Source organism: Manacus vitellinus, unplaced genomic scaffold (assembly GCF_001715985.3).
Source record: "Manacus vitellinus isolate BGI_N305 unplaced genomic scaffold, ASM171598v3 scaffold_9_pilon, whole genome shotgun sequence".
Classification (NCBI taxonomy): domain Eukaryota; kingdom Metazoa; phylum Chordata; class Aves; order Passeriformes; family Pipridae; genus Manacus; species Manacus vitellinus.
This window is the reverse complement of record NW_021940917.1, coordinates 13,509,845-13,526,818: the sequence shown is the minus strand read 5'-3', so window position 1 is coordinate 13,526,818 and position 16,974 is coordinate 13,509,845. Positions and strand designations below refer to the sequence as shown.

At 49.8% G+C, this 16,974-nt stretch overlaps 1 protein-coding gene across 6 annotated transcripts in view; it reads left to right on the top strand.

Annotated features, from left to right (window-relative positions):
- The first annotated feature begins 1,767 nt into the window (after nucleotides 1-1,767).
- The window catches only part of TDRD7 (tudor domain containing 7), a 46,742-nt gene continuing 31,535 nt past the window's right edge, over nucleotides 1,768-16,974 (top strand). For 3 of the 6 annotated variants that reach the window (XM_018086061.2, XM_018086060.2, XM_018086056.2), the window contains exons 1-3: nucleotides 5,961-6,607; nucleotides 13,668-13,809; nucleotides 14,927-15,140. In XM_018086061.2, the coding sequence (XP_017941550.1) occupies nucleotides 6,401-6,607; nucleotides 13,668-13,809; nucleotides 14,927-15,140 (563 nt within the window). In that variant the 5' untranslated portion in view covers nucleotides 5,961-6,400. Of the gene's footprint in view, nucleotides 1,873-4,625; nucleotides 5,116-5,960; nucleotides 6,608-13,667; nucleotides 13,810-14,926; nucleotides 15,141-16,974 lie in introns of those variants that run through there. The other 3 variants (XM_018086057.2, XM_018086058.2, XM_018086059.2) reach the window with 3 other exon arrangements.

Below are 16,974 nucleotides of genomic sequence, written 5' to 3'. Positions count from 1 at the left end.
CCTGGAAGTTAGAGACAGTCAATGTTGTAACAATACACATATTCTAGAGACCAGTTATGAGATTGACAACTATATTGTGATTTCATAACATATTTGAAATGCAATAGTCTGCAAAATTTAATGTGTATTTATACTATGACTGCTGTATTACCCTATTGGATGGAAAACCCTCATAAATGCAAACAGCTTCAAATGAGTAAACTTTTTATTAAACATTGGACCCTCCATGTGTGGATAATCTAAAAAAGCCTGGTCAGAGAATCCTGGACTCTGATGGCACCCAGTCTCCAGAGGCTGTCATGGTCATAGCAGAAGGTTGTTGTCACTAAGTATTGGTGGTAGTCATCACTGGGAGCCCCTTGAAGGCACACCCCAGGTGAGTTTCAGCAGCTCCACCTTTTGCCTGGCATGTGTCCCTACAGGTTCCCTCTGCAGGGCCAGCTTCTGGCTTGGCTTTGGTGACTCTCCATTGTCATGCAGCTTGACCTGATACAGCCTCCAGTCTGGCTCTCAGAAGCAGACATCTGCAGAGAGGGGAATGCTGTTGCAGTTTGCAACAGCTGAACAGCTGTTCAAAGCCGAACCTGTGGGATCTACAGGTTTGAAGTACGGAGCAATGTGCGAGGTGCCCATGCAGATGCACAGCACCTGGAGCTTGGCAGCAGGTTGGGTGTGGGCTGAGCAACCACAGCCCTGCTGAGAAGGGCTGCAGGCCCAGGGGACTGCAGACAGGCACCTGCCAGTACCTCCTTGATGGAACATGCAACCATGCAATGGTTTTGTACAGATGAAATTCAGTGAAGTTTTCTGTACTCAGAAATGAAGGCATTTAAGTGAATTAATTTAAGACCTGCAGAAGTACTGTGTACAGTTCTGGTGTCCCCAACATAAGGACACGGAACAGTTGGAGCAAGTCCAGAGGAGGGCCATGAAGTTGCAAAGAAGACTGGAACACCAGCCTTCTGAAGACACACTGAGAAAGCTGGGGCTGTTCAGCGTGGAGAAGGTTGTGTGGAGACCTCACAGTAACCTTCCAGTATCTGATGGGGGTCTACAGGGAGGCCAGAGAGGGACTCCATCAGGAGCTGTGGTGATAGAACAAGGAGTAATGGGTACAAACTGGAAACAGGAAAAGTCAGGCCAGGTGTCGGGAAAAAATTCTGTACTGTGAGGGTGGCGAGATACTGAAACAGGTTACCCAGGGAGGTTGTGGATGCCCCAACTCTGGCACCATTCAAGGCCAAGGTTGGACAAGGCCTTGAACAACCTGGTCCAGTGGGAGGTGTCCCTGCCCATGGCAGGGGCGGCTGGGACTAGAAGACCTTTAAGGTCCCTTCCAACCCCTTAAGATTCCGTGACTTTTTGGTTCTCTGCAGGAGAGATGCACTGAACAGTCATTCCTCAGCCTCTCCCTCAAGAAGTTGATTTTGGCTGCTGCCTTGTGACAGGACCAAGGGCTCACCGCCCCCGTGGGAAGCGGGCACGGCGACCTGCTGCGGCACGGCCGGGGCAGAAGCACCCGCACCCTCTGAGCCCTGCGCGGCCCCGGGCGGGACAGGGGTCAGCTCCCGGGGAGGGCAGGGCGCGGAGCCCGCAGGCGGGGCCCCAGGGCCGGGCGGGCGGGGCAGAAGCGACGGGCGGGCCGGGGGCCGCCCGGGCGCGCATGGGGGGGCGGGGAGCGGGGCCGGGCCGCGGCGGCGGCGGCGAACGGCTGTTTGGTCCCTCAGTGCAGGCCCCGCGCAGGGAGGCGGCGCGGCTCCGCCCGGCCCGGGCCCCGCGCCGGCTCGGCAGCGACGGGGGAAGAGGCTCTGGCTGGTGTCTGAAAGCCCCTGGGTCAGGAGGTGGTAAGGAAGCAGCGGAGCCCTGCTGGGCGTAAGTCCTCGCGGAGTGAGGGGACAGGCAGCGCGGAGGGACGGGCGCTGCCCGCCGGCGGGAGGCGGCTCCTTCTCTGGGTCTGCGTGGTGACAGAGAAAGTGTCCCGACCTCAGCGGGTTAGTGACTGCTTTGTGCCTTCGGAAGAGACCTGTGTTTGTGGTCTGCTAAAAGCGTGGCTACCAGGAGTGCGTGGGAGAGCTGTCTGCACTTCCTTTTTTTTCCGTAGCCCGGCTAATGATCCGCAGTGCGGACGCTGCTTTGCACAGTGCGGAGCCTGCTCATCTGTTCTGAGCAAACTGAAAAAAGTTTCGGTTCAGATGCTGGCAGAGATGGTTTGAGCGATGTGCGCTGACTTAGTGGTGATGAGGCGGCTCGGGCTGTGTTTCCAATGAAGTGTCCTCCTGTCCGGAGGCAGTGAGCCGCTGGGGGAATGTCATAACTGCTGAATGACATAATCCTAAAGCAGCTAACCACAAAAAGGATTTTTAAAAAGCCTCGGAAACCACTCTGAGCTATGTAGCTTTGTGTTAATTTATCGGTGTTGTCATCATTACGAGGAGTAATGGGTACAGACTTGAACGCCTTGCAAGTCCTTCTGCATTATTGCAGGGTGGGAATGAGAAGGTGTACACCTCAGGTGTAAGGTTAAGACTGGATTGAGTTTAACCTTTGTACCCTAGAATCTGCCACCTCATTCAGCTAAGGGAATTGTCCTCATGACTACTCCTCATAATATAGTTTAGGAGGATATAGTTTATGGTATGCTGTTTGCTGCTTCTGATCTAATTCAGCTCTCTATTATTGGTATGCAACTAACCTGTCTGATAATGGCATGATGTCATTCCTTCATGATCCTACTCCTTTTCTTTTTTTAGTGAACTTTCTTCATTTGAATAAAATTTTGAAACTGCCTTCCCAGGTTATTGTAAGTTTTCTTCATTGTCACTCTTTTCCTGAGCAGAAAGTTAAAGTCAAGTAGTTTGGATACAAGGACTTTCAAGAGCCATGTTAACCAAATAAGAATTTGGGTCTGTTATTTAAAAGGAAGAGTAAAGGCCCTAAAAAAGGTTCTCAATGACTTTTCTGTGTCTTCTGTATGAATGTGGCTTGGAACACAACTGTAGACAGAACTGCATTGTTTGGTGTAGTTTTCAATGCTTGAGTGTTTGGTTTTTGTAAATGGTCAGAACTTTAAACCACTTACACATTGTCTCACACATGACATCCCCATGACAATGAGTGGATCCAAAGGAGATATGAACCTCCTGAGTGTTTTTCTTCCAGCAGGTGACAACCACGTCTTCTCACTCTTTGAAGCTCAGTTCACCTGCTGCAAAGTCTCTAAAAGGATGAGAGAAGGATCCAAGAGCCCAGTGTAGCTTTTGCCCATGTCCCTGTGGAGGTGTGCAAGTTCAGCGTGTGCTCCTCCTCCTGGGTGCGGTACCGCTGTGCCCGTAGCTGTGAGGGGAGGATGTGAGGGCAGGTGTGGCAGAGATTGTTCCACGATCAGTCAGTGAAGGACGCTGGACCAGCAGGGGCAGAGGGTTTAAGGAACCATGCACGTGTGACCACAGGTATAGGCAGTGCTGTGTGTGTAGGTGCAGGTACGTGGGTGTGCCTGTGTGGAAATATGAGCGTACACACAGAGGGACACGGTCAGGTTAGTAAAGTGCTGTGTGTGCCTGAAGTAAACCTGTTCAAGGAAAGGTGAAGAAAAGGACTCGATGCTGTCCTTCCTTGCCCGGCCCCTGAGTTGGGCTGTTGTGAAGTTGGGTGCAGGAAGGGAGTGACTGAAGTGTGTACCTGCAATGTGCTGAGGTTGAGCTTTCTCCTTCTTTTGAACTTGGTGTGTTGCCCCGGGTGATTTCCTCAGGAAGGGAAGCTGTGAGAGGAGAGGGGCTGCTTCTGCAGAGAGCAGTGCAGCCCAGCCTTCTGCAGAGTCCGGAACGGCGGCGCTGCAGCTGCAGCCGCTGCTGCCACTGAGGGAGAGCATCGATGTGCAGGTCCGTGGGCAGCAGTTTCTCACCTTGGTGTTCTGGGGAGTGGGGGACTCTGCTGTTGTGCCCTGAGCTGGAACATCTGGAGGAGAGTGAGGTGATGGCTGTGCCGGTGTTGCAGGCATTAGTTGTTGGGTGGTGAAGACGAGGTGTTTGAAGCACGTGAGTTTGATGAGTGTTGGGACTTGAGCCTGCATGCAGCACCTGCTTGGAGAGCAGGGTTGTTCCTGTGCTGTGGGAGAGCTCCATCCAGGTCCGGTCCCCTGCTGTGGGGGGCAGTTCCTGTGGCAGGAGTTGCCTGTGGCGAGTGAGGGCCTGCAAACAGGACACCTGTGCAGGAGCACTTTGCCTGGAGCTGCCTGGCATTCCATAGCTGGATGCTCCTGGAACACCCCCAGCGTGTGCAGGCCTGTGAGCTGAGGGGGCTGGGAGGGCTTTAGGTGGTGCTGGCCCCACTTTGAACCACCCTCTGCACTGCCCAGGCTTCCCAGGCAGGAGCCCTGGCTGGTGGGTTTCTGCTACCATTTTGTGCAAGGGAGCTGCCATTTTGTCAGTGTTGCAACTCCTGCTTCCTTCTACCAGGAAGTATTCAGATATCAAAATATTTTTATACAATGCATACAGTATGTAGAGAGTTAGAAATTTGTGTATGAAGGAGTGTATCAGTATATATGTGTGCATAGATATGTTGATGTTGTGTGTTTCTAGAGGTATATAAATTAAATAGACTGGTAAAATTACAAGCATAAGGTAGATAAAGCAGTCTTTCTAAAGAGCTAATGGAATGAATCCTTAGATGTGAATGAAATGTAATGACACAAAAGTAAAAGGCAGGTTCCTGCCTCCCACTTTGCGTGGCTGCAGAGAAAGCATTGACGTGTTGTGGGAGCACCTAAGAAGTGCCACAGAGAACTGGGACATGTCCGAGGGCTATGAACCACTGTGAGGTGGCCACCAGTCAGGCCTGGGCAAACGCCCTGTCCTGTGTCCAGAAGAGATGTGTCCCGTGAGCCAGGCTGAGAAGGCTCCATGCCAGGGCAGAGCCCAATGGGATGGTCATGCAGAGCGTATCAGTGGGGCTGGCTGTGGGCATCCCACGGCCCTACCAGAAGTGGGCAACACAGGCTGCAAAAGCAGAAGGCCAGAACCAAATCCCAGTGCCAGAGGAACATGTGCCTGGGGACCTCTTTTGGGTTTTCTCTCTGAAGAGCATCAGTGGAATCAAGGCATTGTGCGCCTGTGGGTAAGAAATTGCATGGCCCGGGTGCATGTGTTTTCCGTGGTGGAGTTGACACGTGGGCATTGGTGTGGGGATGCAGGCTCAGGTGAGGGACAAGCACTCATGGTGTCACCGTGGGGTATGAGTGGAGGGAGTGCTGGGTGCCAAGGTGGGGGTGGTGGGCCCTTGTCCCACTTACAGTGGAAGTTCTGGCCATGCAGGTAGTAAGGTGTCATCGAATCACAGTATATTCTGAATTGGTAGGGACCCACATGAAGTCCCAGCTCCTGGCCCTGCACAGGACAGCCCAAAGAATCACATAATGTGCCTGAGGGCATTGTCCAAACAATTCTTGAACTCCAGCAGGTTTGGTGCTGTGACCACTTCCCTGGGGAGCTTGTTCCAGTGCCCAACCAGCTGCTGGATGAAAAACCTTATCTTGATAGCCAGTCTAAACCTCCTCTGACACAGCTTCAGACCCTTGGGTCCTGCCACTTGGGTCCTGTCACCAGAGAAAAGAGAAGCCTGCCCCTCTGCTTCTCCTTGTGAGGAAGTTGTAGACTGTGATGTCTCCCCTCGGTCTCCTCCAGGCTGAACAGACCAAGTGACCTCAGCTGCTCTTTGTGTACCTTCCCCCTTCATGATCTTCCTGGCCCTCCTATGGACACTCTCTAATAACTAAATATCTTTCTTACATTGTGGTGCCCAAACTGCACACAATATTCAAGGTGAGGCTGCCCCAGTGCAGAGCAGAGCGGGACAATCCCCTCCCTCGACCGGCTGGCAATGCTTTGCCTGATGCCCCCCAGGACAGGGTTGGCCCTCCTGGCTACCAGGGCACTGCTGACTCAGATTCAGCTTGCCATCAACCAGGAAGCCCAGGGCCCTTTCCACAGCACTGCTCTCCAGCATCTCGTTCCCTATACACGCAGCCAGGGTTACCGTGTCCCTTGTGCAATATCCAAGCACTTGTCTTTGGTAGGCCAGTTACTTAGCAGGCCCTGCCCCTCTTCTGGCCATGCAGTCTGTCGTGGTGGTCTGGCAGAGCCAGCCCGTGCATGAGGGTTGCTGTGCTCCTTCAGTAGTGTTTTTTGACAACGTCATGTCCTGTGTGTTCCGTACCACATGATGCTTGTCTGGTACAACCAGGGCCCTACAAGTCTACCCAGAAGTATCACAGTCTCCACTGAGCTGCTGAATCCTTGCTTGTTTAGGGAGGGAGATTGAATAGTAAAAGCTGCTAGTTTTAGCCTCTGTATGTAAAAATGCTTTTTTCTTTTTTTTCTTTTAGGGGTGGTTATAGGTGAAGATGCAGGAGCCAGAACTTGTTGTGAAAGCACTGCGAGCTGTTCTTCATGCCTTTAAAAATGGTGTACGTTTGTCAGAGCTTCAGAGTGAATACAGATCTCTGACCAATGAGTTGATTCCCTTCAGGCACCTAGGATATGACACGCTGGAAGGCTACTTGGAGAGTATCCCAGGAGTGGTCAGAATGGAAGAGAACAAAATGGGAGAGGTAAGAATCAGTTACGGTTCAGAAATGGCTTTTGTGTCTGCAAAGTGTTCATGGTTCATAACTTTATCTCTTTTTATCCTGTGGATTTCTGAGAAAAATACCATAGTGTGCATATGGTACTGGGAGAAGTGGAAACTGTGACACAGATACCAAGTGCCCCTTATTTTCCTGCCTGCGCATTCCAGTTGTGAAGCTGTGTATGCAAAAGATGTAAAGTTGTGGGGTGTCTTCCTGGAGATGTGTGTTATGGCTGGAAAGATAGTTTATGTGGCTTTAGAGCTCTCATTCCTCTCTCAGCATTTCTGACTCTGGAAGAGGTATTGATGGTTTGTCCTGGGACCTTAAAGAAGGTTAACTTTTACGTATGTGTGTAGCTTGACCATCTCTTCTGGGTGGGGTTTAGCATCATCTTTTTCCTGCAGTGAAGCTGTTTTGAATGCTGTTGCTTATAAGCCTGACAGTGCTTGCTTTGGGCCTAGGACTTGTTTGTCACGAGTTGCAGAGTGGCAGGACTGTACAGACATGTTGAGGTGAGGAAGAACCCATGCAAGTGAGGTGCCTTGGTGCAAGAGTTGCAATTCCTCAACTTAGCAAGTGTGCAAGGGGCAAGGAGTCATCACACAGGTCAAGGAGACAGTGGAACAGAGCTTAGCAGAGAATTAGTGTGGTGGGAGAGTTGTCCCTTATTCCTTGGCCTTGCTACACTAGCCTGTGTCTCTTGGTGGCTACCACCTTGGAAGCAGCTTGCTAGGACCACAAACCTCCTTGTCCAATAGTGTGGCATTCTTGGTTTTGAGTCAGAATGCATTCTCTTGATAGTTGGTGTAGCTGCATAACATGTAAATGGTCTGTTAGAGTGGAGAGCTTGCAGCCTCTCCCTCACTTGGAGCCATGTCTGGATTCCTGAAGTCTATGTAGACTGGGGTAGAGCAGAAAGCTAGAAGATGTTTGGCACAATGTATGGCTGTCAGAGCAGATCTGGAGAGACAGGACTTAAGGCTGAGCTTCCTTGTTTGCTCAGCTGGATCGGTATGGCTTCTGAGAACTCGGAACTAAGTCTCCCTCATTACTGTGAAGAGTGTGGCAAGAGTCATCCTGGGTTTTGTACTGATATCTGGAAATGTGGCTGTTTTTAAGCAACAGGTTCCCTTGCTGCATTTTTACAACTGTCAGAATTTGCCCATTTGCAAGAGACAACCACGTTTGGGATTCTTTTTCACTTGTTCCAAGCCTGCATTGGCTGCAGCTACATCAATAGCATGATTGCAAGTACCTCAGGTCCGGGAACATTTGTGATCCTGCAATTTAATGCTTCCTCGTGGTAGTTCTGGCACATAGCCATCTGTTTCTAACTAGGGCCTTGCAGAGTGTAATCTGGTATCCTCCCGTTCCCTTGAGAGCCTTGTTTATCCTCTAATACGATGTGTGCTGAGGGCCTTGTGGACTCTTGGGTGGCACTAGAGGCAGTGACTTCTTTGCAGCAGCTGTAACAAGAGTGAAAAGTGACTTTAGGAGATGAAAAAGGAGAAAGTGACTAAACAGGGTTCTTTAAGTAGTTGAGGAGCACTGGCTTTGGTTCAGGAATGCCAGCTATGCTCTGCGTGGCTGAAGCAGCTGAGAGGAATCATCCTGTGAATACCTGGGAGGCAGGAGAGGCACAAAGACTGATCCCATGGTCTGTTTGATGACCCTCCTGTTGCCACTGTCCATAGTGTCCCCATGGCAGACATTAAACAGAGTGGCAAGTGTGATTGTGCACTAGTTTTAGCTGGTAACTACTTGGGACTGCTCCTGCATGCTTTCCTGATACAGGACCTGGGCCATATGTCACTATGAGCTTTTGCTCTTTGTTCCTATCTCTCCAGAGTACTTGAGCTCCATTATAGGCTGAGACCAGATTTCAGAGTCCACACAAACCTACTGTGAGAGCAGGCAGTCAGTCAGCCTCTCTTCATGACTCTAGGAGTACTCTGATCTCCAAAATGTCTGTCAAGACCCTTGCCTCTTCCTTTAATCTCTTTGTGAACAATGGTGCAGGAAAGCAAAGGCATGCACATCGAGGGGTCTACTAGCAGCTGATGATCCTGACTGCAGCCTAGGACTTTCCTTACTGCTAGGGCAGCTGCCCAAGACATACCATAAAAATTGCATTCAACAAGGAATAGTATAAAGTAGGCAATAAATAATACAAATTGATCTCAGATTGTCACGTGATACATGCTGCTTAAAGTATTTGTGTGAGGTGAATATTGGCTAGGTAACTGATGCTGAGCAGACTGCATCTGTTGGGAAGGCAATGATACAAATTGTCCCTTATTTCTTTTACTACTGAACACTAATTTAACTGTCTTGGATCTAGGAAAGATGAAAGCTGACAGTTTTTATTTCGTGCAGTAGATATGTCTTCCAGTTTCCACACAAGATGAGAATTAAATTCAGCATACAGAAAACGCTGCAAGGGAACTCACATTGAAATACTGTGCACCTGTAACAGGTGATTGTATCATTTCAAGGAACCCTGATTTGCTTCACTTCATGTTCATTTACAAGAAGATTGTAGTTGCACCTTTCTGTAAGAAAACTTTGACTTCTGCTTGAATAACCAAACCCCTCCCAAAGGAGGAAATTGAAGACTGCTTTTCTGTGCTCATCCACCCCATCTCTTTTTACATCTGAATTCATCCTAACTCAAACCATCATTTTTGCTAAACTTAAAATCACTGTGATGTGAAAACAAGGGAAGAAAATGTTGAAAATGACTTACAACATTAGCAACAGGAAAAACCTGAAATGTACCTGAAATTAGATGTGAAAATATGCATTTATGAAACTATGATAAACTCTATGAACAAAAAACCTTTTATATTGAGACTTTGAGAGCAAGGTTCAAGGTGATCCATCCCACATTCATCCACTCCTGTGAGCTAGGAGGATGAGGAAAGCTCTCATACCCTTCTCTGGAAATGGGTGGATCTGGGCACCTCTCTGAAGTGCTGGTACATGACTATCCACAGCCTGGGACACAACCAGGAGAAACTGGAAGCCTGCATGCTGTTCAGGGCTGTGATCTCATTGAGGGTCATGGAGAGGTGTTGCAACAACACACACAGCTGACATGCTGCTGTGGATTGACACAGGCTGCTGAGGAATGATGGGCTGCAGTGGCAAGTAGGAGGGGTTTCTGTGAGCCCCTCCAAGTAAGGGAGCAGTGGGGATGCTGGGAGCTCTCCCTTGGGACGGATAATGAGACAGCAAGAGCTTATGAGTACTGGAGAGAACAGTGTATGGGCAATGTGGTGGCTGTCTGTTACAAATGCCCTAATTGGGAAGAAGTGGTAGATAAAGCAGATGATGCCTTTTTCTGACACCTGGAAAAAGCCTTGAGTTTGCAGGTCCTGATCCTCACGGAGGACTTGAGCCACTGCCGTACCTGCTGTAGGGACAAGACATCCAGGCATAAGCAATCCAGGATGTTTCTGGGGTGTGCTGATGTCAACATCGTGACACAAGTGGTGAATCAGTGAGGAGAGATGCTCTGCTGGACACAGTTCTTAGAAACAAGGAACAGCTGTTTGCAGATGTAAAGGCTGGGAACAGTCCTGTCTGCAGTGGCAAGATGACATTTGTAAGCCTGAAATGAGGGAAACAGAGCAAAAAGCAGGATCAAAAATGCAGGACTTTGGGAGAGCAGATTTTAGCCTGTTCAGGAATCTGCTTGGAAGACTCCTATGGAATACAATCCTGGGGAGAAGAGTGATCCAGGAGAGGTGGTAGACTTTCAAGGATTGCCTCCTCCAATTTCAAGAATGGTCTGTTCCAACAGCTGAGGGGAAAAAAGCAAAGGAGCCAGGAGCACTGACAAAACTGAACCATAAAAAGGAAGCATGCGTGAGGTGGGAGCAGGTAAAAGCATGCTGGGAGGAATATACAGATACTGCCAAACAAATGTGCATGGGCCTAAGAAAGACTGCATTTATTACTGACCATTTCAAGAACTTGAAGACCAAGACAGAGTGCTCCCAAAGCACTGACAGTTCTGAGAGCATGCTTCTGAAAAAAGTCCTTAAAATAGCTGGTTAAGTGTATAGGTAACAGGAGAAAATACAGGCACAACTGAAAATCTAGAAGAAAGAAGGTACAGCAAATGAAGAACTTCAACCCTTTGCTGTCTTTCACTTCACTAAAGCTTTATCAAGTCCATGCTCAAGCTGTCAAGCACAGGTTGTTGCACAGACATCTCTGAAAGGGTGAAGAGTGAAGGATTTCAGGTTCACCTTTCAGAAAGATGAGTTATGACTCAGGAACAGTCAGCTCTATGACAAAGTCTTTCTCTTAAGCAAGGTTGCAGGAGGGACACGTGGTGAAGAGGGAGCTCTTGACTTGAGTCTACCATTAAAGGCACGTGCACAAGTGGCAGAAGCAGAATTGAGTGAAGTGGAAAGGATATAGAGGCACTGTGGAAATATGCAGGAATGGGCTGAGAAGAGTGGGAAAGAGCAGGGCAAGGAAGTCATAGTCTTCTTGGGAAAGGATTAGGATAGGGAATATTTGAACAACGTGAACGTGCACAAGTCCATGGGTTTGTTGTGGTGCATCCGTGGGTGACAGTTATCTTCAAGGATAGCTTGTAGGAAGTTTCTGAGGATTGAAAGGAATTTACCAGGAAGTGTGGGAAGAAGGAACTGCAGGCTGATCAGCCTGACCTTGAACTGTGGGAAAGTTACTGAGCTGCTAATCTGGAAAGTTGTTCCAGGCATTTGAAAGAAAAGAAGGCAAGTCAGTGTCGATCTATGAATTGAAAATCATATATGACCAAATTAGTACCCTTCCAAAATGAGAGTACTTGCTGAATAGATGAGAGGAGAGCACTGGATGTGGTTTATCTGAATTTTAGTAAGGCTTTTAATAGTCTCTCCTATAAAAGTGGCACAAACCCCATTGGGAGACTAGTTACCAATGGAACAGCAAGAACCCTATGAAGTTCAGTAGAGGGAAATACCAAGTCCTGCACCTGGGGAAGAACAGCCCCATGTTCCTGTATAGTTTTGGGGCTGGCCAGCTGAAAAGTAGCTTGGCAGAGGAATTCCTGGGAGTTCTGATGGACACAAAGTTCACAGTGAGCAGCAATGTGCCATTGCAGCAAAGGACATAACAGCATGCTGGGATTCATTAGGGAGAGTGTTACCAGCACTCTGATGGAGGTGCTTGTTCAAGTTGCAAGCCTCCCGAAACAAAGAGAGATATGGACACAGTGAAGGAAGTTCAGTAAATGGCTGTGAAGATTGTGAAGGGACTGGAACAGCTTTGATGCAGGGCTCAGAGAGCTGTGACTGTGCTGGAGAAGAGAAAACTCGAGGGAATCTTATCCATATGTACTAATGTCTGTTGGAGGGAGTAAAAAAAACATGGAGTCAGACTCAATCTCCAGTTCTCAGTGGTATTCAGTGAACAGACAAGAGACAACGGAAGTGGAGTAAAATACAAGTAATTCCTTTTAAACATTAAACCACCCACTTTTTTACAGTGAGACTGGCTAAACAGTGGAAGAAGTTGTCCAGAGTGGTTGAGAGTTCTCTGTCCTTGGAGATATTCCACCACCTGACTGAGTAACTAGGTCTAGTTGATGCTGCTCTGAGCAGAGATGCTGTATGACATGGACTACAGAGATGTAGTCCTCAATTTCTCTGTGATTCCTGGCATTTAATCACTGCAGTGGTGTGGATGGTGGATTGCTGTTTGTAGGGTGTTGACTGCACAATGCGTCTGATTTCTGAGCAGGAGCCCCTGGATAGGAGAGCCCTCCCTCAGAAGGAGAGGCCCTCCCTGCAGTGGCTCTGTGTTGAGCCAGCCCAGCACACACGGTGGGTGTGCAGTGGAGGAAGAAGATGAGGGGAAGGATGAGCTGGAGTGTGGTGGTGGAGGCCAAGAGTGTTGCCTGGTTCCTAATGTTGTCATCCCTTGCCCATATTTTTCTGGGCTATTTGGGTCTCCCTGGGAGACTGAGAGAGCCCTTGAAGAAGCTGTTGCTGTTTAGCAATCTCTTGGGTTTTTTTTGCCTTGGCACTCAGTTCTTCTGCTTTGGTTGCCCTGCCTTGCTTGTGAGAAAAGGTCCTTTCTAGAGCTGCCGTTGGCTAAACTTCAGAGGTGCTGGCCAAGTCCCTGAGTTTCTCCTGCCCTTCTCCTGTGTTGAGTTGTCAGCTCTGGTGTTTGTTGGGGGCATAGTTAGGAAGGTAGCAGTGCTGGCCCCATGAGGGACCTTTTCTCAGCTTCTGTCACCACCACAGACTGTGGCTGAGAACACAGACTTCAGTTTTTAGCTTTTGGGGTGACTGCTTGTGTCCTTGTGGAGCCCTGGAGGAGTTCTCATCCTGCCTTTGCAGCAGTTGAGTGGCCAAAACCTTTGGGCTTGCATCTTCTTTGTGAGGCAAAGTGCACATGAGACATGTGGTTTGGGGGCTTGCCAAAGCCAGGTTCTGTATCCATTCAAGTGATGGTGTGTGGCAGGGGGATGCTGAGGCAAAAGGCCATTAAGTTGGGAGGGAGATAGCCGTGGGCTTGTCCAAGGCTGGGCTGTTTTTGGGGGCCAGCTCCGTGCCTGTGAGGCGATCTGTGCAGACAGGATAGTTGTGCTGTTTCTGGGGTAAACAGGACAAAGACAGCCCAGCTCTGCAGGGTCAGAGTGGTGCCAGAGCCTCTAGTGAGCCTTGGCAAGAGGAGTGTGAGCAGGCTGGAAGCCCGTGGCTTCCCAATGTTGTAAAGCAAGATTGTGGGCCTGTGGTATGGGAGTGAGAAACCAGGCTGTTTCTTGGAGGGGCTCAGACTAATCTGGGAAGGTGATGGAGAGGCTCTGGCTGTCTGCTTTGCTGCTCTCTAAGGTTCACTGCAAAAAGAGAGGGAGGTTTTCAAGATCAGTGTCTGCCAAAGCCTTTCCTGAACTACCTGCAGACCTGCATGACCCGGCAGGTACAGGCTTGGAAATGGATGCAAGTCATTATGAGGGCTGTGGATGAGCTTGGGCCTCACTGACTGCTTTTCCCTGTCCCCTTTGTGCTCCAACAAGGTCGTCTGCCATGCTGTGAGTTGCAGTGAAACTGTGCGAGTTGCTCAACTGGTGGCCCGACAGAGGAGTTCCAAAAAGAAAACGGTCCGGCAGGTGAACTGTCAGATGAGGCTGAAGAACACATCTCCAGTCAGTTTATCAGGTAAGCCATGGGCCTGCCTTTATGAAAGAACTGTGCAGCTGCTGCAGCAAAAGTCTTCGCCAGGAGGGTGCATCACTAATGGCCATGAGCTGCATGGTCCTGGTGGAGAGTTCCTGGGAGGACGGAGTGCTGTTGGCAAGGGTGCTTATGCTTGAAAGCCATGATCAGAGAGGAAGCCCTTCTCAAGCGTGTATGTGAGATGCAAATGATCTTGAAAAAAAAAGTTCTTAGAGGACTCTTGGCTTCGCTTTCATGTGTCCCTGCTTCTGTGAGAAGTGTGGTTGAGATGTGGGCAAGAAATGTGGCAACGAGCCTGCTCATTTTCTGAGGCCGGCTTTGGCCCATTATGGAGTGGCAGGGGTGAGCCATGCCCTGACAGTGAGAAGGAGTCTCTCTGCAGCATCATCTGTGGCTGTTTTCAGCAGCTCCTTTTGCTGATGCCAGTGCACTAGTGCCACAAAAGTTCTGATGCCCATTGCCTGCTCTTTTTACCTCTTACCTTTTGTGTAAGCTGTAGCAGTGTTTTCCCAAAGGTTGTGGGTCAGGTTTCCCTCACTGCTGTGCTGTTGTGGGAGTGGGCCCAGGATCGGGCCCAGGATCAGGCCCAGGCAAGACCCATCTGCTTGCAAGTTGGCAGGTTGGAGCAACAGTGGGTCTTTGTTTGTATTCTCCTCTTGTCTGTAAGGAAGGATTTGCTGCTTCTTGCTCTCCTGCAACCATGCCAATAGTTCCCTCTGGTTGGGAAGCTGAACTGGTGACTCATACCCCAGTTAAACAACAGTAATTATAAAGGCACACTGGTTTACTGTCTTGCACAGCAATACCCCTCAGAAGTGTTTCAACCCTCCAGAATTGATGTGGCACAGCCAGCACATAAACCGCAAGGTGACCAAGAGCTTGTTTATCCCAGTGTTGCCTGAAAGCCAGCGTAGTGTGTTTCCCTGTGGGTGTTGTACTTGGTCACCTGTGATTTGTGGTGGGAGTTTGGGTACCTGCAGGCCAGAGTAGAAAAGAAGAAACCCTTTGGACAGCAGTGCAGGAGGTGCCCAGGGAGGTGGAAATAGACTGGTTGGGTGGAGGAGAGTGCTGCTCATGGCTCCATCTGCAAACTCTTTAGGAAAGCCCAAAGGAACTTTGCGACAGCCCCGGTCTTTGAGTGTGCCAGAAGAAGGCAGCAAGAAGCCTGTTTCTCGCCTGCCCCGAGGCAGAGAAGTGGCGTCTGGAGCTGTGAAACCTGTTGTGGACAGTGCCCGGTCTACCTTGCCTTCAACTGCTGGGAGTGGATCACCTAAAGAAATCCCCATGCAGAGGCATGTCACTGTGGTAAACAGGTCAGTGTGTGCATGTGTGTGTGTGTGTGAGCAAGGTGAAAGGAAGTGAGGGGGACCCTTGGATGCCGCTGTGCCAGCAGTGTGTTTTGGGATCCAGTGGGAATCTGGGCTGCCACACTTGGAGATGCTGAAGTTTGAACGTGGTTTGGTGTCCCAGGAAGGAGACGGATGACCCTTTGCCTTTCTGGATGCTGCCATAGCTGCCCAGTGCTCTTGGCCTGCTCCATCTTCTGGGGAGAAAGCTGGCCAAAGGTGTCCCAGCAAGGGAGTGCGGGGCTGTCACAGCCTGCCAGGCTCAGGAGGGAGCTGTTGTGGCCAGTGTGACAGAAGGCAGGAGGAGGTTTGTGTGCAGGGGACAGGCACTGGTGCATGCTCCGGGTGATGGTTGTGTTCAGGTGGCTGGTGTTTGCCTCTTGCCTGAGCTCTGTGTTGCAGCAGGAGTGTTTGTGGCCCTTGTCAGTGTGCTGGGAGCCAGGAGCCGCCTGAGTGTGTTTGGGTGAAGTGAGCCGAGGGCTGGAGCTGCAGTTTTGCTGGGTTAGCAGTACATGGTGGTTTTCAGGCGGGTTTGAGCCTCCCTAATCCAGGTGGCTTAGGCAGCTGCTGCCCCATCATTTCTCTTTCTGTGTTGTTTTCGGCTGCTGTGGGCCATCAGCTGATGGTGGGGAGAAAGTGTTTGCTGTTCCCTCATTGTGGCTGTGCTAAGTCCGCTGGAGCTGTGATTGTGGTGGTAATCCTCTGCAGGTCAGCGGGCTGGGTTAGAAGCCAGACTTGCACTGAATGGAAAAGGCAGTGGTGTGCTGCTTCCATGGTGGCATAGTATGAAGTGGCACGGAGCAGCGCGACAGCTTAATCCTGCCGTGGTGCCTGCTGTTTCTGGAAGAGCCACAGAAAGCAGGCACGTCCTGTCCCAGTCACCTGCATGAGTCCTGTGTGTGTCAGATATCTGTTGTGCAGAGAAGAGAAGGGCCAAGCCATCCTGCTGTGATCCAGAAATGTGAGAGCAGGTGTGCACAGGCCTTCCCTTTTCCATGTGTGCATATGAGTTCCAGTTTTTTAAGTGGCACTTCCCTAAAAGGCAGAGGTCCTTTGTCCCAGACAGGCAGAGCAAAAACAGCACTTACAATTCTCTCCAAGTTAGTTACTGGAAGGCCAGGTACTTGAAGATTCATAATGTGTAAAATAAAATTAAGTAGGTGTCAGTCCTATTCCGGGTGTTCTAATGGAGTGTGCTACATCTTGTGTTGTTATTTTGTTCATCTCTCTGCTCCCATGTACTGCTTTCACGTAGGTGTTCTGCTTTTGTTTCTGGTGTCTGTTCTGCCCAGTTGTGAAGGAGAAGCTACAAAGTGAAGTCTGCTTTGGCCCAGGTAGTTTTGGAGGAGAAGATATCTTCTGCTGTTGCAAAGGGTTCAAATGCTGTCCTGTTAGCTTGTTAGCTTCACATACTGAAGGGACAGTTCAGAAGGAAGAGGATCATACTGTTTGAATGCAAGGTTGTGTAGTGGCCATGTGACTGGATTAATTTGTTTCAACTTGGCCAGTTTGAAGCAGGACTAGCAAGATCCATGGCCAGTGTCCTTGCTGCTGTGGACGTTTTGTAACTCCTGAGCTACTGCAGTTGCTTGGGAGTTGCAGGAGGGAAGGCCTCTTTGTGCCAGCAAGTCCTGAGCTCAAAACAGTGTGCAAATGGGTGGAATTGTGAGCAGCATCCTCAGAAGTCCTGAGCTCACAGCAGCCTCAGGTAGCTGGCACAGACTCGAGGGCACTGTGCCAGCAGTGGTGTCAGCACTTGCCTGTGAGAGTGGCTGAGCATTCACGGTACAAGTTGACTGAG